Here is a 23,997-nt window from a genome sequence, read left to right as displayed (position 1 = left end):
CGTGCACTGCACAGAGCACAGGGTGCTCCGCACGAAGTGGCCATTAAAGCCTATGGGACTTAGCGCGCGCATAGGAATTTGCGTGCGTAAACTTAGCGCGCGATCTGATTGAGAAATCCGGTGCTAACCTACTTAGCACCCTGGTTAGCACGTCTAAAGACTTTAAGCCTCATCTACACGCGTAGATGAGGCTGCGATCCGGCAGCTCAATTAGCCGCTGGATCGCCTCTTCCGCGTCCCCCCGCGCGTGCCCGCCGCGTCCCCTGCATTCGATTCCCCGCTCGTCCCCGCCGGCGCTGCTTATCTTCTGCTCGATTCCCTGCCATTGTCCCCTCGCGTGGAGCGAGCAGGGAATTGGCGGTGCGGAGATCCGTCCTGTCGGATCTTATCAATCGAGCCGCATCAGCGGCTCGATTGTTAAGGAACATCGCGGCCGCATCTACGTGTGTAGATGCGGCTTTAGACGTGCTAAGTAGGTTAGCACTTCTTTGCGAATCAAGCCCTTGGTGTTTCTTTAACAGTTTCACAGCATCAGAACTTTTTTTTTCTTATCCAAGCCTCATTTTTGGCTGCACAGAAGCTAAGCTCCGCCCCATCAAAGACAACTGCCCGGGCAATGAAAGGCAACGACGGGTCCATCGTCACCTCCTGCTGGGCGGGTTTTCAGCAGACAGTACAGCGTGTGTACAGTCTGTCGGTGGACTGACAAGGCTGGGCGGATCGCTCAGAAACAGCCTTGACAGACTAAACCCACGCTGTACTGTCTGCTGAAAACCCGCCCAGCGGAAGGTGACGACGGACCCGTCGTTGCCTTTCATCAGACGTGTGTACGGACCTTAATATACAAGCATGAAGCAGATCAGGTGTTTCTGACATTATTGTCAGATCTGACAAGACTAGCTGCATGCTTGTTTCTGGTGTTATTCAGACACTACTGCAGCCAAACAGATCAGCAGGGCTGCCAGGCAACTGATATTGTTTAAAAGGAAATAAAGCTTGCATTACAGATATCTCAGGATAGTTTTGAATATTCTGATGACATCATCATTCTAGGCCACTGCACTATCCTAGCAGCAGGGCTATTGGAAGGGGCTGAGGCTGCCTGCTACATCAACTGCCAATGGACTGTACTAGAGGTGGTCAATGAAATTCTAATCTTTTTATGTTGATGCAAATGATATGCTGATATTATGAAGCTTAGTAACGGATCAAATGCATCAACTCATAATGATTAGCATCTCACTGGCCATGTATAGGCTGCTAAGGGGTGGTTAAGTATTTGTCATGCCAGATCCTTAAGTGGCGTCTGGCGACCGCTATACAATCCGCTATAAGCAAACGATCCTTGTTGGAAGCGATCATTATTAGCTGCTTCGGACAACTTTTATCTAGTGTGAACGTAGCTTAATAGCATGAGATGAGACTGAAACGGCAATCTCTTAAAGTAAAAATCCTTCCTTAGGGCCCTGGCACAACGGAGAGAGTTTTTTGGGCCATTTTTGTTTAAAAAAAAAAACGCTTCCATTAAGAAGAGGTAGGAGGCGCCCAGTGTACTCCAGGTGCCTGGAACTGCTTTACCTCTACCCAAGGCACAGTACTCGACCTGAGGAAGCGTGTTATACCGCGAAACGCGTTGTCAATTTTAGTGCTCAATAAAGTTTCTTTTAAAGCTAAACGGATGGACTACTTTGTAAGGTAGGACCATTTACTACTTTTATTTTAGATCTATGCTCCTCATTATAACCATACATACCGATCCTCCACACAAGAGTACACTGGGCGTCTCCTAACTCTTCTTCTAGTTGACGTTCACCCCGAGACAGGGGTTACCACCTTCCAGGTGGGGACGGTACTTCTCCACACGCGAGTTGATGTGGTTGCCTTGCTGCAACCCAGCCTCGTGAGTATAATTGACATGTCCTATGTTGACGCTATTTCTATAACCTACGGTACTGCACCAGATCGGGCTCCCGGTTTTCCTCCCGTCCTTTTCTCTACCCTCCCAAACTCTATTAAAACTCTTCCATTGACTTGCCTTAAAATCATGGTAAAATGTTTAAAAAAAAATCGCAATTGTGGCTATTTTGCTGCAATTTTAATGCAAGTCAATGGAAGCCTTTTTTTATTTTTTTTTTTGAACGAAAACAACCCGCAAAACGCTCTCCGGTGTGCCAGGGCCCTTAGATAGGTCTGCAGAGAGCTATTGGCCAGTGCTCTCTACACCGGCCTTCCAAAAAAGGTCTTGTACCGCCTACAGCTGATACAGAACACTGCTGCCAGACTGCTAACCAACCAACCCCGTCACTGCCACATAACGCCAGTCCTGCACTCCCTTCACTGGCTACCTATAGAATGGAGGGTCCTATTCAAGATCGGCCTACTGACATTTAAATCCCTGAATAATCTAGGCCCTGGATACATGAAAGAAATGTTGCAGCTGCATAGCAATCCCCGCATTCTCAGATCCACAGGTTCTAATAATCTAGTCATACCCAGAGTCCACTTGGAAACTTTTGGTCCCAGAGCCTTCTGTCATGCTGCCCCTACGTTATGGAACTCCTTACCTCAGCAGATCAGGACAGCTCCATCCCTGGACGTGTTTAAATCCAGACTGAAAACCCACCTGTTCTGTTTGGCATTTGCAGAAATATAACTTTTGTTGTGTGAATACTTCATCCTACTAATTACTGAATCTGAGAGAGCCTAAGCGCTTCGAGACCTATGGGAGAAATGTACTATAGAAAGGTTATTGTATTGTATTGTATTGTTGATCAGCAAATTAAAAACACAAAGTGTGCAGGAACCCTCCAGCACTGGGGATGAGCGTTCCAAATGCTTCGGATCAGAACCTGAATCATGATACGATCAGTAAAATGCTAGTTTACTAAACTAGGGCAGGGAGCACCCTTGCGTTGGCGATTTTGCAGGTGTTTCTGGGGCTTGCGGCGCTCTGCCTTTCTTCTGCATTCTCCACAGATGGAAAACCAATTTTTAGATTGCAACTTAATGCCTTGAATTCAGGAAACATCGTCCAGGAAAAAGCAAACTGCCGTGTGATTTAAGATTGCAGCAAAACGCATAAACGCAGATGACGTGCATTTGGCTGGAAGGTGTAATGGTTAAGGGCTCTGACACAGGATGGTTCGAATCTCGGCACTGCCTGTTCAGTAAGCCAGCACCTATTCAGTAAGAGACCTTTGGCAAGTCTCCCTAACACTGCTACTGCCTATAGAGCGCGTCCTAGTGGCTGCTGCTCTGGTGCTTTGAGTCTGCCAGGAGAAAAGCGCGATATAAATGTTATTTGTCTTGTCCTAGACGGATCTTTCACTACAATGGCTAGTGTAGAAATGCATGTTGTGCTATGTGCATCAAAATGCACAGGATTCAAACGTGCACTCCCTGCCAGTGGCGTAACTACAATCCATGCCCCCCCCCCCCCCCCCCAGGAAAGATTGGATGCTCCCCCCCCCCCCCCAATGCTCAATGCTCACACCCCTTCCCTTGTTGACCTTCACGCCCATCTCACAAGGGTCATAAAACAAGTGTGGACATTGTGATCTTAAAGGGGCACTATGGTGAAACATTTTAAAATTTAAAATATGTGCAAGCAAACAAATAAGAAGTATGATTTTTCCAGAGTAAAATGAGCCATAAATTACTTTTCTCCCATGTTGCTGTCACTTACAGTAGGTAGTAGAAATCTGACAGAAGCGACAGGTTTTGGACTAGTCCATCTCTTCATGGGGGATTCTTAGGGATTTATTTATTTTCAAAAGCACTTGGTGAATGGCAGTTGCTCTGTTCAACTGCCAAAAAACTGTGTAGTAAACAGGGAAGCTGGTCAGCATCATTGTTTAAATCATTTTTAGGGAATATCTTTATAAAGAATGAAAGCCTTGCTGAGAATCCCCTATGGAGAGATGGACTAGTCCAAAACCTGTCGCTTCTGTCAGATTTCTACTACCTAGCGTAAGTGACAGCAACATAGGAGAAAAGTAATTTATGGCTCATTTTACTCTGGAAAAAAACGTACTTCTTATTTGTCAATGTTTAAACAGATTTAAAATTTTACAATTTTTCGCCATAGTTCCCCTTTAAAGGACAACCGAGGCGAAAATAAACGAATTAAATAAACAATTGTATCTATTTTCTTTCTCCTAAAAATGACTTTTTAAGATATTCCACGGTTTTATTTTATGTTTAAATCTACTTTTTAAGTTTTAACTGTTTTATTGTTTTTGCTCAATGACACATGCATTGAAGTATGCCAGAGCTAAAATCTATGAACTATTCACCCTATTTATCTCTTTCCTGCTCTCAGAAGCCATTTTATGTTAGGAAAGTGTTTTATAGTTGGAATTTCTTATCAGTAAAGGTCACACTGTAGTCACTTCCTGTCTGAGTCAGGACTGAGTCAGCCACTTACATACCTGATATTTAACTCTTTCAGGCAGAGAAAGAATAAAAGGAACACAGCCTGGTTATTTGTGTGCTTGGCACTGTACATACACATGTCTATCTCATCATGTCACATGTCACTTCGGGTATCATTTAACACCCATAACAAGTGTAACCAGAAAAACATGTCATCTCCCCCATATCGGAGGAAGGGAAGGTTAGTAGTTGGGGTCCCCCACAGCTCTGCCCCATCCCCCCGCCGCGATCACAGGGGCTGCTCCTCTAGTTATGCCCCTGCTCCCTGCCTGATGCTATTGCAAATTACACGCGGGACGGATTTACACCAATCAGATGCTGGATTGGCTCAATTTCATCAACACAGAATATTTTTCATCTCATTCCCCATCCCTTATCTATACTAATTACCACTGATGGCCAACCTGTAATGCTGGAAGACCTGTATTGAATGTTGCACAACATAGCATACTTCCCAACTTTTTGAGATGAGAAAGAGGGACACTTAAAGGACTTACGAGCCCAAAAACGTTAAAAAAGTGAAGTACCTTGATCACGTTTAAATGCACGGAGGACGCCACCTGCGCCCTCCGTGCAGTTCCGCCGGGTCCCCGCAGTGTAATAGCCCCCCGTGCCGCTCCTGACCCGCTCTCCCTCCTCTCCTAATATGGCCACCGGAACTGGCCGCGGCAGCACAGTCCGCATACACGCAAGTGCGGCTGCGCAGCTCTAGGGCCTCCCCCGATCCACGCACAGTAGCATGGATCGTGGGGGGAGGCCCTAGAGCTGCGCAGCCGCACTCAGGTGTATGCGGACTGCGCAGCCGTGGCCAGCTCCGGCGGCCATATTAGGAGAGGAAGGGGAGCCCGACCCCGTCTGTGGGGTCGGGAGCAGCACGGGGGGCTATTACACTGCGGGGACCCGGCGGAACTGCACGGAGGGCGCGGATGGCGTCCTCCGTGCATTTAAACGTGATTAAGTTACTTCTCTTTTATAACGTTTTTGGGCTCGTAAGTCCTTTAACCACTTGCCGACTGCGCACTCATACCGCGCGTCGGCAAAGTGGCAGCTGCAGGACCAGCGACGCAGTTCTGCGTCGCCGGCTGTAGGCTAATTAATCAGGAAGCTCGCGCGAGCGGCTGCTTCCTGTCAATTCACGGCGGGGGGCTCCGTGAATAGCCTGCGGGCCGCCGATCGCGGCTCGCAGGCTAAATGTAAATACAAGCGGAAATAATCCGCTTTGTTTACATTGTACGGCGCTGCTGCGCAGAAGCGCCGTAAGGCAGATCGGCGATCCCCGGCCAATCAGCGGCCGGGGATCGCCGCCATGTGACAGGGGACGTCCTGTCACAGGCTGCACAGGACGGATAGCGTCCTGTGCAGCCCCGATCACCAGGGGGCCAGGTAGGAGAGGGGGAAGCGGAATTTCGCCGCGGAGGGGGGCTTTGAGGTCCCCCCCCCCCCCCGCCAGCCACACGCAGGCAGGAGAGATCGGACCCCCCCAGCACATCATCCCCCTAGTGGGGAAAAAAGGGGGGTGATCTGATCTCTCTGCCTGGTGTTTGATCTGTGCTGGGGGCTGTAGAGCCCACCCAGCACAGATCACAGAATTCAACGCTGGTCCTTAAGGGGGGGGGTAAAGGGTGGGTCCTCAAGTGGTTAAGCCACGGCCCTGCCACACACCTGATCACGCCCCCATCACACCCCTAGTCACACATACCATAAAGATTTCATAAGAAAAATATGTTGTTTTATAATTCAAACCACACTGGTCCTTTCTCTCCTGGTTCATTTTCCTTCATAGTAACATTTTACAATTAGTAATATATCCATTTAAAGGATGGGAATAAAGTTTAGAGTCAATCAAACACATTTTTAGTAGAGGAATATATATATTTACATAGAAAGAGGGACAAATGAGGAGGAAAGAGGGACAGGGCTCCCAAAGAGGGACACTTGGGAGCCATGCAATGGGGTACCTTCCATTACCATCAGGATGTCATGTTGAGCCCCCTATAGAAAAAAAAACCCACAGGAGGCCATTTGCCAGTGATGTTACCACAGAGAGATGAGTTGTAACCTGAGCACTGCAGTAATAATTCCCCTCTGCCTGTCTTCTAGTTTTCCACCTGCTTAATAGTGAATGGCTGCTGGAGATTCTGTCGCATGAGCAGCAGCCATGGAAGTAACTTACAGCGTGCAGTACATCTAGCTCCAGCAGGGGGAGCTCCAATAGAAGGCGGGCCATGCTGTGGTTTGAATCGCACAGCGGGAGGACGGTGCGTTCCAAACACCGGAAGTGGGGAACCGGAAGCTGTCTTGCTGAGGAGCTGAACGCTGCGGGAGTCGGTAGAGAGGAGGTTTCCTGCTCAGGCGGCTGTTCCACAATCATAATAATGGTGAAGTGGCTCTTCCTTCTCTCTATGACCACGTGTTGTTGGTGTTCTGTGTCAGGCCTGAAGCTGCAGCTGTCAGGAGAGTCAGGGCTTGCTGGTCTGTAATCCAGCTGCAATTATTTACATGAGGGATATGGAGGCTGACATACATTTCCTATTAAACAATGCAGGCTGCCACTGCTTAGCCATAGACACAGAACAAGCATGCAGAACACGTCTGACTGAAGATTGGATTAGCTGCATGCTTGTTTCAGGTGTGTGATTCAGACACTACTGCAGTCAGAGAGATTATCAGGACTGCCAGGCAACTAGTATTGTTTAAAGGGAAATATAGCAGCCTGCATATCCCATAGCTGTCCCTCTTTTGGAGGGACAGTCCATCCTTGGGAGATCTGTCCCTCTTTCAGAACTTTGTCCCTCTTTCTATGTAAATATATATATATATATATATATATATATATATATATATATATATATATATATATATATATTTCTCTACTAAAATCTGTTTGATTGACTCTGAACTTTATTCCCCTCCTTTAAATTGATATATTACTAATTTTAAAATGTTACTATGAAGGAAAATGTACCAGGACAGAAAGGACCAGTGTGGTTTGAATCATAAAACAACATATTTTTCTTATGAAATATTTATGGTATGTGTGATCAGGGGCGTGGTTGGGGTGTGGAGCATAAGTGTCCCTCTTTCTCATCTCAAAAAGTTGTGAGGTATGGCACACCTGAAGTTAGAGGGATATGAAGGCTGACATACATTTCCTATTAATCAATGCAGGTTGCCTGGCTGAGTATATTTGAAATCGGCGTCGGTAGACTTGGGCGCAGGATACAGCCGGCATATGGCTGATCCTGCTTCTGCACAAGTCTGGGCCGTGTTCATTACTATTCCCCCTCCAGGGCACCTAACACCGTCTCTCCCCGAGGGAACTAATGACAGAATCTGTCTTGGTCATGTCCACTAATTAATAAGAAATGGGGACCCAGTGGGGGAAACGCCTCGCCCCTTCAGGCATGGTGCTCGCTTCAGCTACCGCTTCTGCAAAGTTACTAAACCTAAGTCGGTTAGATAGTGTTTCCTACTGTGTTCCCTATTTCTTCCAAATTAGTGGTCGCGCATATTGCCGGGAGCAGAAAGTGGCCATTGGGTACTCTCAACTAGACAAAGGGCCAGTGCACACCAAAAACCTGTAGCAGATCCGCAAAACGCTAGAGGTTTTTGTAGCAGATTTCAGAGCGATTCTAGGCATGTTTAGAGAGGTTTTCTACACATGCCTAGCAGTTTTTGCAGCTTTTTTGTGTAGCAGATTACAAGTGTTGTTACAGCAAAGCTGTTACTGATCAGGTTCTGTAACAAAAACGCCTGGAAAACCGCTCTCATCTAGCGTTTATCAGAGCGGTTTCCACTTTCCTATACTTTAACATTGAGGCAGAAATGCCTCAGAAATCTAAAAAAATGCTGCAGCCCCCGATTTTGCGTTTGTGGAAAAAACGAACAGCTCTGGTGTGCACCAGCCCATTGAAATACATTACCCAAGTGGTTTTGTATCCCCAAGCGGTTTGAGAAACGCTCAGGAACCGCTCTGGTGTGCACCAGCCCTAAGACTAGCGCCCACTTTGGTTTGCTTTATTCACTTAAAAGGTAGTTGGGCATGCTGGAATGCTCTCAAAGAAGTGGGTAGAGGAGGTACTGTGCAAGATGAAACACTGCTTAGCATTACACTTCATCCAGAGAGAAGTTCAGAGCTAACGTTACATCTGTTCTCGAGAAGATTTCTAGTGAAATCTAATTGAGATTGAATGAACATGGTGATTGATTTCTGATTCAGGAGGTATCAATTGCGTTGGATATTGTGTGGTTATCAGTCCATATATAAGTGAAATATCATCACTATGATAGATAATTGGACAGGTTAGGACACTGAATTAGAACAGTGTTTCTTAATATTTTTATACTGTAACAAATACCTTATTATGAAAGATCATCCCAACACATATAAAGAATAAAAACAGGACTCCCTTTATTGAATGTTTTTCAAATATTTTCTTATGTTTGCTTAGGTATGTTTTATTATTATGGAGTATGCGTGCCAAGTAGCTATGGTTAAAGGATACCCGAAGTGACCTGATGAGATAGACATGTGTATGTACAGTGCCTAGCACACAAATAACTAGGCTGTGTTCCCTTTTTTCTTTCTCTGCCTGAAAGAGTTAAATATCAGGTATGTAAGTGGCTGACTCAGTCCTGACTCAGACAGGAAGTGACTACAGTGTGACCCTCAGGGCCCTTTTCCACTAGCAATCGCTAGCGTTCACGCTGAACGCTAGCGATTGCTGAATCGCAATTAGCGGCGATTCCCCGACGTTCGCGGCCGCGATTTTGCTATGCTATGCACTGCATAGCAAAATCGCGGCAAATATCGCTCCGCCGCGCGTTCGCGTTCCCGACAAAAACGAATCGCGGTAGTGGAAATGACCTACCGCGATTCCTATGTTAAAAAGCAAACCGTAGCGATTGTAAAATCGCTAGCGGTTTGCGTTTTTGCGATTCAGCCAGCGCAAACGCGCTGGTGGAAAAGGGCCCTCACTGATAAGAAATTCCCTTTTTTTTATCTCTTGCTCTCAGTAGCCATTTTCTGCTAGGAAAGTGTTTTACAGTTGGAATTTCTTACCAGTGAGGGTCACACTGTAGTCACTTCCTATCTGAGTCAGGACTGAGTCAGCCACTTGCATACCTGATATTTAACTCTTTCAGGCAGAGAAAGAAAAATAGAACACCGCCTAGTTATTTGTGTGCTTGGTACTGTACATACACATGTCTAACTCATGTCGCATGTCACTTCGGGTATCCTTTAAGGCCCCTTTTATACTTTCCATGTCACGTTGCCCTTCCTGCGGACGATGTCGGCGCTATGTAAATACTAAATAATAATAATTAAATGCTGCTGAGTGGCAACGATTGTACCACCGTGTGTGTCAGTGCTTTACTCACGTCATTACCCGGCAGCAAAGAACCGCAATATATTGCGTCTGAGTACAGCTGCAGCCGCGCTCAGATGTGACCACATGGGAGAGGGGGCAGTCTACCGCCACTATGGGGCGCTAACAAGCACCGGTCAGTGCAGGAGAGCAGCTCCGCCTTCATCTGCCTATTTGAAGGATCCCTTAAATCAATTCTAACTATTTAATTAGATATTGGATGCCTCTTGATTCTATTGTTTATGACGCACTTTCCAAAGTTCTTTATTTTTATTTTATTATGTAGCGTTATGGCCCTTTTTCACTGAAAATTGCAATTGCCGTGCAATCTTTTTGGCCTCCCATTAGACTTATCTCAGATGCAGTAAAAAAAAAAGCAGGATGCACCACAATTTGGTGAAGAAAGGGCATCACGATAACTATGTTAATTGCATCCAATCCGAAATTGGCTGAAACAAGTCCAATCACTAAGTGTTTGCTATACCTATAGTATATTACTCTTTTTGTCTGTAACCTCATTTTTGTGGGGTCATGTGTGTTGTGTATCTAGAATACATAGGGGTGTACCACCTGCCCTCTGAAAAAGATGCTTTTGGTATCCTGTCATTTTTTGGGATGTTCAGAAATGGGCCACTTTGGTCTTCATGGAACAGGAAACATTGATTTAGACATTAGAGGGAGAGATTTGAGTAATAAGCCACTGAAGAAAGAAGCATTTAGGATCCGCAGGTTGCAAACCGTTGCCTATGGGGATCAGGACCTGATTGCTATGGCGACAGTTCTGGCTCTGCATAGCTTTATCTTCTTGTCTTTCTTTTAGTCATATTTTTTGTTTTTGTCTTCTGCTAGGCTTTGCGTTTCCAGAATCTGTTTTGCTCAGAGTCGGAAGATTTTGATGATGAGGTAAGAAGAGTCCTCTTTTGTGCTACGGTTTTAAAGTGAACCTGAGAGGAAGCCCCCTCTTGTATTTCACCATGTATATCAGTGGGAACATTTAGAGAAAACGCCTACCCTGCTCTCTGTTTCATCCTTCGCTGCTCAGCCTGCTTGTTAACCGCCCTGATAAAATCCCCGACTGAGCATTCAGTCTGGCTTTGCTCAGGAGTCATTATAGCTGAGTCTGTCTTCTCTGATGTCTTTTCAAGCCCAAGTCTGCCCCCTTCTGGCTCTGCTATAATGACTCAGCTATAATGATTCCTAAACAAAGCCAGACTGAATGCTCAGTCGGGGATTTTATCAGGGCTGATAACAAGCAGGCTGAGTAGTGAAGGATGAAACAGAGAGCAAGGTAGGTGTTTTCTCTAATGTTCCCACTGATATATATGGTAAGATACATGAGGGAGCTTCATCTCTGGTTCATTTTAAGTGTTTATTTTTATAATGCACTATGTTTAGCTGACGGAGGATTGCCCATCATCGCTTATGTATGAATGGAGAGCTGACATGATGACAGTCCACTGGGCAGCCAGATACAAGGGGGTCTTTTCACCCACACTGGGCACATAACTTTTTATTGGATACTCCCCTACAGAAAGGGAATACTCTGGGTCCTATAGAGCCTTCCCATTCCTTGCGGTCTCCTCGTTCCATTGCTGTTACCCCCATTGGAATCCCCTGCCGTGGGAAGCTTCGGAAGTCTTTGGGTGCCTGAGTGACGGGTGGCTCCATACTGCCCATGCGAGGGAGAGCGTGCTCACACAGTGCGGAGCCACCTGTCTTCAGGAGCATTTAGGCTCTCAAAGACTTCTGAAGCCTCCCACGGCGGCATATAGCAGTGTTCAACCCATCATAGTTACATCGTTAAAGCCACGTAGAAAAAGGAAAAAGACAGTCGGCACTACTTGGAGAAGTTGCATTTGAGATGTATTGGGACTGACTTGCAAACACCTATATTCCAGATGCGTGCTCAGGATAGCATGACACTGCAGCATAACATTGTAACAAAGGAGATTGAAAAACATCCGGCACTGCATTGAAGAAATGGCGCATTTATTCTGGACTTGTGCTCAAAAATTGTTAGGATGCAAACAGCAAACAATTCAACATGAAGAACAATACAGTCATACCATAGGTGCTTGAATGGCAGTGGGTGCTGGGTGTGATACGGGCAGCCTGACGGCCGTTTCGCACGGCAGTGCTTCTTCTAAGGCTCAACCACCCAAATTGAGCCTTAGAAGAAGCACTGCCGTGCCAAACGGCCGTCAGGCTGCCCGTATCACACCCAGCACCCACTGCCATTCAAGCACCTATGGTATGACTGTATTGTTCTTCATGTTGAATTGTTTGCTGTTTGCATCCTAACAATTTTTGAGCACAAGTCCAGAATAAATGCTCCATTTCTTCAATGCAGTGCCGGATGTTTTTCAATCTCCTTTGTTACATAGTTACATAGTTATTTGGGTTGATAAAAGACATACATCCATCGAGTTCAACCAGTACAAAGTACAACTCCAGCCTGCTCCCTCACATATCCCTGTTGATCCAGAGGAAGGCGAAAACCTCTTACAAGGCATGGTCCAATTAGCCCCTAAAGGGGAAAATTCCTTTTGGATGTCTTTCCATGTAAGGAACGCATCTAAGCCCCCTTTAAATGCCGGTATAGAATTTCTCATAACGACTTCCTGTGGCAATGCATTCCACATTTTAATCACTCTTACTGTAAAGAACGCTTTCCTAAGTAAATGGCTAAAAGGTTTTTCCTCCATGTGCAGATCATGTCCTCCAGTCCTTTGAGAAGGCCTAGGGACAAAAAGCTCATCCGCCAAGCTATTATATTGCCCTCTGATGTATTTATACATGTTAATTAGATCCCCTCTAAGGCGTCTTTTCTCTAGACTAAATAAACCCAGTTTATCTAACCTTTCTTGGTAAGTGAGACCTTCCATCCCACGTATCAATTTTGTAGCTCGTCTCTGCACCTGCTCTAAAACTGCAATATCTTTTTTGTAATGTGGTGCCCAGAACTGAATTCCATATTCCAGATGTGGCCTTACTAGAGAGTTAAACAGGGGCAATATTATGCTAGCATCTCGAGTTTTTATTTCCCTTTTAATGCATCCCAAAATTTTGTTAGCTTTAGCTGCAGCGGCTTGGCATTGAGTACGATTATTTAACTTGTAGTCGATGAGTACTCCTAAGTCCTTCTCCAAGTTTGATGTCCCCATTAGTAATCTCATCGGTTGGAGACTACTAACGGAGAAGCCAGTTCTTGAACGAGGGAACCCGGAGAAGAACAAGAAATTTCCTGATTGGTGCTCATTCCCCAGTATATTGGCAGCCGAACTGCACAGTACGCATGTAATTCAGCTTTCTGTTAGAAAGAGGCCATACCCCTGAACTGACAGGGTTATATGGAGGCGGCCTTATTTATTCCCTTTTAAACAATACCAGTTTTGTGGTGTCCTGCTGATCTCTTTAGCATCAGTAGTGTCTGAATCACAGACATAAAACAAACTTATGGGATATCCAGTCAGACTTCAGTCAGAGCACCTGATTTACATGCTTGTTCAGGGTCTATGGTTATCACTATTAGAAGCAGAGGCTCAGCGTAACAGCCAGGTAATCTGCATTGTTTAAAAGTAAAGAGTGCATTTGATTAGCTTACATATCCCTCTCAGTTCAGGTGAACTAGAAACAAACTTTCAGGACTTCTTTCACCCTCTGTTCTCAAGGACGGCTGACAGTAGAGTAGGTTGGCTCCTCCCCCTTACAGGACAACCGACGTGACATGAGATGTGTATGTACAGTGCCAAACACACAAATAACTAGGCTGTGTTTTTTTTTGTTTTTTTTTTCTTTCTCTGCCTGAAAGAGTTAAACATCAGGTATGCAAGTCACAATTTCTGCCTGGGTCAGACTGGGTCAGACTATAGCATAACCCTCACTGATAAGTAATTACAGCCATAAAACACTTCCCTGACAGTAAATGGCTTCCTTGAGCAGGAAAGAGATAAAAAGGGTCAATCATTCATAGATTTGAGCTCTAGCATACTTCAATGAAAGTGTCATTCAGCAGAGGCAATGAAACAGTAAAAACATAAACAGATTTAAATATAAAATTAAAATGTGGGATATCTAAAAAAGTCATTTTTAGGAGAAGGAGGATAGATACAATGCTTTTTCTCATCAGTTTATTTTCACCTCGGATGTCCTTTAAGGAAACACACATGACCTAAAATAATTAAAAGATAGGCAACAGTTTAATAACCTTTTTAAAGAAAAACCTTTCCTTGTTACAGCTGATATAAATCTGCAGTGTGTCTACTTCCTGCATTCATGGAAGCAGACAGTGTTAACATCCTACAAATTAGCTGCTCTGCTGAGGCAGCCAGCTGACACAGATGAGGGGGATTAGACAGACTAAACTCTCTAAATACATACAGGGGGCGTTTGTCTCTGTTTTCCTTCTGTCCTGTGCAAGAGTTCAGGCCTACCTTGAAAAGCACATGTATACCTACTCCCCACATAGAGACGCTCCCAGCAGGATACATGCTTGTTTTAAAGAGTACCCGAGGTGGGGTTCTGACAATGCTATCCACATACAGAGGCTGGGTCTGCCTATACTTCCCAGCCTCTGTTGCTATTTCAATCCCCCCTAATCCCCCCCTGCGCTCTGCTATCCCCCGTAAATCACAGGCGCGCTGCCGACTCGCAGTGTGTCACAGCAGGCTGTGTTTATCTCTGTACTGTCAGTCTGCCACTCCCCCCGCCTCCTGCATAGCTCCGGTCCCCGGGGACCGGAGCGATGCAGGAGGCGGGGGGAGCAGCAGAGTGACAGTACAGATGTAAACACAGCCCGCACAGCGCGGCTGTGATTTATGGGGGATAGCAGAGCGCAGGGGTAACTTTGGGGATTAAAATAGCAACAGAGGCTGGGCAGTATAGGCAGACCCAGCCTCTGTACGTGGATTGCATTGTCAGAACCCCACCTCGGGTTCTCTTGAAGACACTTTTTTAAAAAAACTTTTTACTGATCTGAGGAAGCGTACTGTGATCCGCGAAACGCGTTATCTACCAAATGTCTGATTGCCCATTTAATAAACTTGTTTAGCTATTGTGGCTTGTCCCTGCGTTTTAGAGGTAAGCTAGTTTTATTTCATCTCATTTTTTTTTTATGTGTGTAATTATTTTTTGGGGCTCTTCCTCCCTCCAAGTGTTATCTACACCAGCCCCATGGCTTGGGGAGCGGGCTAGTGTCGCGCGGTCCCGTACCCCCAGACCCTGTGTTTCCTGCAGTGTAACCTGCCTCAGGAGCCAGAGGTGAGGACAGGTTTTCCTCACAGGCATTTACGCTCTGGTTGCGAATTTTGCAACCTACACTTGTGAGTATAATTCATTTTGCGATTTGGCTGCTCTTAGCTTTGATATACTACACTTTTAGGGACTCCTGGTTTCCCTGTCTTGCGTTTTTGTTACCTTTGGAAGGTGGTTGGACTGCTTTGGACCACACACCGTTGCCCTGACAATGCTATAAGTCGGGTGATCAACAGAATTAGCTGGGTGCAGCACCTGGAGAACACCGACCTTTACATGTTGTGTTTACTCCTGCCCCAACATATTTACCCAAACTGTGTTCAACATTTCAAGGGTTCCAAGAAATAAGAATTCCTTCCCTCTGTGACCTTCCAGGTAATACTAAAGAAGTGAGACTACATTCCCTAGGTGTTAGAAAGACTGTTCTTTCATATTTAGTCTACTCCGCCTTTAAAGGATACCCGAAGTGACATGAGATAGACCTGGGTGTGTACAGTGCCTAGCACACAAATAACTAGGCTGTGTTCCATTTTTTGTTTCTGTGTCTGAAAAAGTTAAATATCAGGCAAGTAAGTGGCTGACTCAGACAGGAAGTGACTACAGTGTGACCCTCACTGATAAGAAATTCCCACTAAAAAACACTTTCCTAGCAGAAAATGGCATCTGAGAGCAGGAAAGAGATTAAAAAGGTCTATAGTTAATAGATTTTAGCTCTGGCATTCTTCAATGAATGTGTCATTGAGCAAAAACAATAAAACAGTTAAAACTTTTAAAAAGTAGATTTAAACATAAAATAAAACTGTGGAATATCTTAAAAAGTCATTTTTATAAGGAGAATAGATACAATAGTTTATTTCATTCGTTTATTTTTGCTTCGGGTGTCCTTTAAGACCATCAGTCACTTATTTGCGGCCTTCACTAGTGCTCGGAAGGGTCCTTAAGTTAAGGAAAATACTATTCCTTGGTGGCTTAGAGAAGCTATAGTAAGACTAGCCTATAGCAAAGAAGATCTTCAGGTCCCTCGAGGTCAGAGTCCATGCCACCCTCCTTGCATTCCACTAGATATTTATCCACCTCATGGGCAGAAAGATCAGGAGCTTCGCTTGAACAATTCTGCAGAGCAGCAACTTGGTCCAGTTGTACTTTCATCCGACACTGTCGAGTTGATCTGCTCTCCAGCCAGGATTTGTCTTTTGGGAGAAAAGTCTTACAAAGTGTCATCCCTCCCTATGGTAAATTGTTTTGGATTTCCCTGGAGCACGATGGGTGGAGCCCTCTTAGAACTTCCCGGTAGCAGTATTTCAACGAGTTATCCAGGCTGGCTAACATAGTTCCCTCCCTATGGCTAGATCCCGGCCTAGCGGATATTAAAGGGTACCTGAGATGTGTAAGAGTGTATTCATACTCACCGTTCTTTCTTTATCATCGCCAGGAATCTGGCCAGTCGGGCTCTTCTGCACATGTGCAGCGCAGCCGTGCACACGGTAGTAGCGCAGTTGTACTGTGCAGTAGAAATGTACGTGGCTTTGGGAGCACGGGGGGGGGGGGAGCACAGTGGGGGGGGGGAGTCATGCATGCGCAGAAGAGCATGACTGGCCAGAGTACCGTAGAAGATCACAGGAGAACGGAACAGCCAGAGAGGACAGCGAAGGAGCCCATGTACCTCAAGGGGCTCGAGGAGACCTCAGGTAAGTATAAATACACCATTTTTACACAGCTCAGGTTTCCTTTAAGGATATCTAATTATATTTCCTCTACCTTTGCTTTTCTTCTTGTTACTCTACAAAATTGAGGGGAAGTGTGTGAAGTAGGTATATATATATATATGCTGTTTAAAGGGACTCCTAGCACCTCTCATGGACATGCCTTTAAGACTCCGACCAGTACTGCAAAGTACTCAAAGATGCATACCTTTCTGTAGCTTGTGCTCTCATCTTTCATTTGATGCCTGATCCGCCGTTCTACACCAAATAGTTATCGTTCGATTTCAATTTTAACATTGCGGCTGCCATCTTGGCTATGTTATAACTTCCGGGTCACCACTGTCTTCTCTGTTAGAGAAGTGCATCACTGAATGAAGCAGGAAGAGGCATGCCCATGAGAGGTGCTCGGAGTCCCTTTAATTCTTTTTGGTCATGTGTGTTTCCGGGGGAGGAGCTAACCTACCCTCTATTGTTAGCTGTCCTGGAGGGCTTGTTGAAATATCGCTACCGGTATGTTCTAACAGGGCTTTTACTAGAAGGCCCAAATCATATTCTAATACCAATTATGTGATCCTGGTCTTATATAATTTCTTATAAGGCAAATAAGAAAATACATAGTTTATATTCTGATCCATCTAAATGTGAATCGATTTCTCTGCAGGACTTCCTGTCTGTGTTGGAGGGTACAGAGTGCAGCTCTTCCACGAATCATACTGCACCTGTCCGCCTTCGGCCTATATTTACCAAGGACACGCAGGTGTCCGGAAATGTATCTAGCCTTGCCAAGCCCTCACATGCCCAGCAGACAGATGCTGCCCAGGTGGATGCAGATATACAATCCCTGGACCAGGATGTGGATGATGAAGAACTGTTGTCAGTCTGTTCTGAAATGGAAGCAGTGGGGTCACAAGAACAGCCTCTAACGCCGGGTCCCAGGCCATGCTTGAGGCCTATTAATCAGACCTCACAAGACAGCTCCATCTCAAACTATGCTTCAGCATTTCACCTGCGTCCACCTGGGAGGAGTCACTGTCCTGATCAGGAGCCCAGCATGCTTCAGAGAAGCTTTACAGAGTGTGGTCAACCAAAGTCCCAGTCGTGTGGCTTTCAGATGGATTCTCCGACAACTCCTAATAACTACCTGAGTGGCAGGGGAGGAGGACCATACCAATCGTCAGATTCTTCTGCCAAAAGACTCTGTTTAAGGCCTATCCTGGAGACACAGCCAGTTCCATCGGCTAGAGCTGGTCCTTGCCTGGCTCCCTCTACCTATTCAGGTTGCACTACGCCAGGAGGAGCCTCAGGGCCAGGACAATGTACATCTGTCAACAGTGCTCAGCCACTTCCTAGGACTCCCCAGACGTCTTCTTGGTCCCACCAGCCCAGCAATCTGCAGACACCAATAGTGACCAACCATCTGGTCCAGTTGGTGACGGCTGCCAACAAGACACCACAGAAGCTGGCGTGGGAGACACCACCACCCAAAGAAAGGAGGTTTCCGGGACCAGCCGGCCTTCTGCCACAGCAGGTGAAACTTCTGATGGAACAGCTGTGGCTCAATGTTATGCCTGTGAGAGGTCTGTAGCTGTGCACACACATCGCCTAGTAAACGACACACACCTAAGGCTTGCAGACAAATACCAGGGTTTACATACTTCAGGTTGCCTGATCCCCAAGGTTTGACTTACAAGCTGGCTTCTTGTATACTTTGAGGACACTAGTGGTGAGAATGCTCTGCAGTGATTGTACATCTCCTACTATACAGTAGTAGTAGGTTATGTATACATCCACTCTTAGGCCCGTTTCACATTAGCGTTTCGAGCCAAAAGGATCTGGTGAGCGGATCCGGTTTCCGCTTCACCGGATCCGGATGGCTCTGTCCGCGGCCCGGTTCACATTAAAAATGGAAAGTGAAAATGGATCTGGTCAATGTTTGGTGGGATCCGTTTTCACTCAATTTCGCCAGCAAATACATACCTAATCTTCTGTAGCAGCCGGCGGTAGAGGCTTCCTCCTCTTTCGCTGTGCCTACACAGCGCGTCATGTGACTAGTCACATGACGCTTCATGTAGTCACATGACGCAGAAGAAGACGGAAGCCTCTACTGCAGGCTGCTACAGAAGATTAGGTACCCACCCGCCCGGCTGCTGCACACTCCCTCACCCTCCCGTTTCTCAGGTTCGCGTTGGCACATGCCCCCATCCCCCGTGGAACGGTCTGTTTCTTCAGTAGTGTGAAGAAACGTTCCTTTTTCCATTGCCCCAATGCTGCAAAACGGTGCGGAAAATTAGGGCCTGCAGCAATTTTTAAATCGGGACCGGAACCTATGGAACGTATCCGTACCAACGGACGCATGTGAATGGATTCATAGGTTAACATTGGATCCTTTCACATCCATTCCGTTTGTACAGTATACGTTCCGGTTACGTTCAGCAAAAAACCGCTAATGTGAACCAGGCCTTATACAGAACGTAGGGAAGGGGTTCCTTTCCTGCCCAGTAATTTATTGTGTATTCTGGGGGTCATGCCATCATTTCGCCATGCAGTGGCTGTGAGAGTTGGATAATCTGGGGGAATGTCTCTCTACTGGACAACCTAATATCTATAAGAATCTTGCAGGTAACTATCCCAGCAGCCACACTGATGAAAGGCAGAGGAGACGCCATTCATTTCAGCTTCCATGCAAATTAAATGCAAACTGTATGCAGCTTGGGAACAGGCCAAGCAAAAAAAGCAATAAGTGTATTTGATTGGCCTCATTTCAAACCGCATACAATTCGCATGAAAGCTAGATTTATTAGCATGACACGGAGTTGAGCAGTGTTCGTCCCCTTTGCAATGTAAAATATATCTTGTGCTTACTTTTGATGTATGTCTCAGGCCAGCCTGGCAGCCAGAAGGCCTGTACCTCTGCTGATAACAGTAGAAAAAGCGCATTCAGGTTGGTGTCAGCCATTGCTTCTGTTTCCTAGGCAACAGCCAAGTGACATGTTGTGTGTCTTTCTAGTAGGGAGCAGAAACAATGGCTCTGGGAACAACGAGGCGGCTTCCGGGCGTGTGGTAAGGAGGGCAACAATGGACTTGGTCACCCGTTGTTGCATAAAGGGATATGGAGGCTGCCATATTTATTTCCTTTTTACACAATACCAGTTACCTGACTATCCTGCTGATCCTCTGCCTCTAACACTTTCAGCCATAGACCCTGAACAAGCATGCAGCAGATCAGGTGTTTCTGACTGAAGCCAGATATTTCTGCAGCCAAAGAAATTAGCAGGACTGCCAGGCAACTGGTATTGTCTAAAAGGAAATATATTTGGCAGCCATTATCCCTCTCAGATCAGGTGTAGCTAAAGTTCTATGTGGCATGATCAGATAAACATGTTGATGTGTAGTACCAATCCTACTTACAACTTGCCCATGTTCACGGTTTAATATTTTTTTAGTTGCAACAGTTAATAAACCAGTGCTTCATCTGGGCAGCCTGCAAGTACCCAAAGTAAGATTTTTGTATAAGGATGACTTTTACTGTAATTTTCAGCAGCCTGTATCGCTGGAGTTACTCCGTATTTTTACAGCTTATGTCTATTTTTTATCCTGTGTTAATTTTCTGTTCTGGAATATTGACTTTATGTAACGTGATTTTGGCTTTCTTTTGTGCTCCTACACTAGAAAATGAACCACTAATTGTAATAGGTTGCTAGGGATCACTGGCTGGCATGGATCACACTGGCATGGATGCAAAACTGATCCATGGAACAGATTCGTTTTTAAAGGCATCAGCTTTCCATCCACGACCCTTTATTCCGTTCGCGCGCAGTCAATGCGACGCATCCGTCGATCCGGGAAAAACTCATGCAGACCCCAACTTGTGGTCCATTCGGTGGAACGGACCAAACATCAGTTCGAATGGAGCAATTGATTAACATAGGATCCGTTCACCTCCGTTGGGCTCCATTCCAGTCCACTAAACGGACCATTTTTTAGTCCAATGAGAACCGGGCCTAAGTGTCTCTATTTTCCCATTCTCTAGCTTTTATATACAGGATTAGCCCTCTTGCTTACAAGATTTATGTCATACGGTATGTAACATGGATACTGCATTTATCCTGGTTTACTGCTCCACCTACTGGGAACAGTCAGAAGTACAGGTTACCTAATCAGCCTGTTACGTGCTCGGTTGGCACTGAATTTTACAGTAATTTCACTGTGAATTGTAATGTTGTTGTTTTCATCTGTTACCAGGGCAGTGTCAGAAGGCTGGATGAAGTCCTGGTGTCCCCTCATCACACACCCAGCCATGGAGCACGGGCCAAGCTCCGCTGCAAGGCAAGGCTGTACTGTCCGTTCCAGACCAGTCTTACTTTTAATCCTTACTGGTTTTTTTTTTTTACATCTTAAAGAGAACCTGTAACAAAAAAGTTCCCCTGGGTGGTACTCACCTTGGTAGGGGGAAGACTCAGGGTCCCAATGATGCCGCCCCCTCCCCTGTAGCTGCAGGCAGTCCAGCGCTGGCTCCCCCGAAGTCTACGGTAATCCACGCTCGATAAGCCTGACAAGCTACATTTATTTACCTTCCCTGGCTCCAGCGGGGGCGCTGTTGCGGCTCTCAACATGGAGATGGGCGAAAATAGCCGATCTCCGTCGGGTCCGCTCTACTATGCAGGCACAGGAGACTTGCAGGAGACTTGCACCTGCGCAGTAGAGCAGACCGGCAACGATCGGCTATTTCCACTTATCTCCGAGCAGAGAGCCGATACTGCGCCTGCACTGGAGTCGGGAAGGTAAATATTTACATCCCCGCTGTTCGGGGAGCTTTTTCACTGCCGCCGTGGGACACAGGAGGACGGGGGAAGCCTCAATAGGATCCGGAGGCTTCCCCCACCCCAGGTGAGTACCCCCCAGGGTTCTACTTACAGGTTTTCTTTAAAGGATACCAGAGCCAAATGGGTTGTTTAAAATGGGGGGAGCAGGCATGTATTAGATGCAGTCCTCATGCCCACCGCTCCCCCCGTTCTCCTCCGCCCCCCATCTTGTTATTCTAAATCACCGCCTCAGCTCACTCCAGGTCGCCCCGGATGGGCAGTATTGCGCAGGCGCGTGGCTAGGTGCGCTCTGCACATGCGTATGACGGCACAGTAGTCGTGTGCATGCACAGAGCACTCCTGACCACGCACATCTGTGCACTACTGGGCCACCTGGACTGAGCAACGACGGCGATTTAAGGTAACAAGGAGGGGGACAGAGTCAATGGGAACTGCTTTAAAAAAAATGAACCAGATATTTACCTATCGAGAGGGGAGGCTCTGAGTCCTATAGAGCATTCCCGCTCCACTCACAGAACTCAGAGCTATCTCCCCGGTAGCAGTGTTCTACCAAATAGGTCAAGTACTGCTTTCTGCCGCCGATAGAGACTTCGGAAGTCTTAGGTAAAGGTTAGAAGAAAAATAATAGCAGCATGAGAGATAAGGCACAGAGGTACATTTACAGACCGGCCTTTAATAGGAGTTGAAAGAAGGCCCTATCTTACAGGCATTTTGTGGTGTAACCCAGCATAGTGAACTCTTCCCTTGCAACACTGGGTCTGCACGGAGCTTGTATGTTCTTTCTGTGTCTGTGTGAGTTTCCTCCAAGCACTCGGTTTCACTCCTACATCTCCGAAAACATACAGATAGCTTAATTGGTTTCCCCCTAAAAGTTGGCGCTAGACTATGTTGGACACGTTACTATGGTAGAGATTAGATTGTGATCTCTGAGGGACAGCTAGAGACAGCACTAGATATACTCTGTAAAGCACTGCAGAAGCTGTTGGTGCTATATAAATACAAAATGATAATAATAACCTCTTCAGAGATCAGATGTTACACAGGTGGACAGCAGGGAGGCCAGTATATCACAGCCTACACCATTTAAATACACTTCCACGTGTGTACGGCGTCTTCCGGGACTCTTTTTGTCCTGCCCACACCTCGCCCTGTACGGCAAATTGATTGGCTAGCAGGAATGAAGTCACTTCTATGCCCTCAAATCCTCCCAACCGTATCCTTAGAAAGAAAAGTGATAATGGTGCAAAAAGTAGACATTGTTTTGTGCATCTGAGTGAGGTGCCAAAAGTCTGCATCTAATTTGTGGCATAGATATGGTAGATATGGCCAATGGATAATATATGTGTACAAATAGGAATAGAGCAGTGATGGCACTATTTGTGCTGGGGGATATATTTGGATGGAGCCCCAATAGAGAGCTACAACCCACTGTGTCCACTGCTGTGTGCTCAGCATAATGAAGGTATAGGCTTCCTAATCACAAAGAGAAGGAAAGGGTATTTGGCAATGCAGAACGTGTTTATTGAATGGTAGACAAGCAAGTGCTTAAAGGACTACTAAAGTGAGATGTTTATGGAGGCGGCTATATTTATTTCCTTTTAAGCAATACCAGTTGCCTGGCAGCACCGCTGATCTATTTGGCTGCAGTAGTGTCTGAATCACACCAGAAACAAGCATGCAGATAATCTTGTCAGAAACACCTGATCTGCCGCATGCTTGTTCAGGGTCTATGGCCAAAACTATTTAGAGGCAGAGGATCAGCAGGACAGCCAGGCAACTGGTATTGCTCAAAAGGGAATAAATATGGCAAGGGCCATATACCTCTCACTACAGTTGTCCTTTGGAGTAAGTGGGCTGCCTTATTTATTAACTTTGAATGCAGATTGCCTGGCTGTCCCGCTGATCCTCTGCCTCTTGTAGCCATAGCCCTTGAACAAGCATGCAGCAGATCAGGTGTTTCTGACTATAAAACCAGAGCAGGGCTGCCAGGCAACTGGTATAGTGTAAAAGGAAACAAATATGGCAGCCTCCATATCCCTCTCGTTACAGTTGTCCTTTAAAACTCAGTTTAGCGGGAATGTTGCATAAACACTTTGCACAAGGTTGAAACGTACCGTTGGGGTGGATGGTTGCTAGGACGAAACAGAGGCATCATTTGGGTGGATATAATGGCAGTAGATGCTGGGCATGAGTTTGCCTGACGGCTGTATCACATTCGAGGACAGAGTCCAGGAAAAAGGGTGAAACGGCTGTCGGGCAAACTTGTGTAAACTGTAGTGGTTACTTTTGCTTTGCTACCATTCTATAAACACCTTCTTCAGTCCTGGATACACTTTCCTTCTCTTTGTGATAACCAATGGATAATATAAAGCGGAGTTATTCCAGTGGATGCCTCTGTAGCTTCTACTTCATCTC

General features: G+C 46.0%; 1 protein-coding gene across 1 annotated transcript in view; it reads left to right on the top strand.

Annotated features, from left to right (window-relative positions):
* The first annotated feature begins 6,720 nt into the window (after positions 1-6,720).
* The window catches only part of HROB (homologous recombination factor with OB-fold), a 33,513-nt gene continuing 16,236 nt past the window's right edge, over positions 6,721-23,997 (top strand). The window contains exons 1-4 of the mRNA XM_068263886.1: positions 6,721-6,812; positions 10,653-10,706; positions 17,421-18,287; positions 21,002-21,085. Of these exons, the coding sequence (XP_068119987.1) occupies positions 6,810-6,812; positions 10,653-10,706; positions 17,421-18,287; positions 21,002-21,085 (1,008 nt within the window). The 5' untranslated portion in view covers positions 6,721-6,809. The remainder of the gene's footprint in view (positions 6,813-10,652; positions 10,707-17,420; positions 18,288-21,001; positions 21,086-23,997) is intronic.

The sequence above is a fragment of the Hyperolius riggenbachi genome, chromosome 12 (genome assembly GCF_040937935.1).
Source record: "Hyperolius riggenbachi isolate aHypRig1 chromosome 12, aHypRig1.pri, whole genome shotgun sequence".
NCBI classification, from domain to species: Eukaryota; Metazoa; Chordata; class Amphibia; order Anura; family Hyperoliidae; genus Hyperolius; species Hyperolius riggenbachi.
Note: the sequence above shows the minus strand (reverse complement) of the source record. Positions and strands in the feature narration are given on the sequence as shown.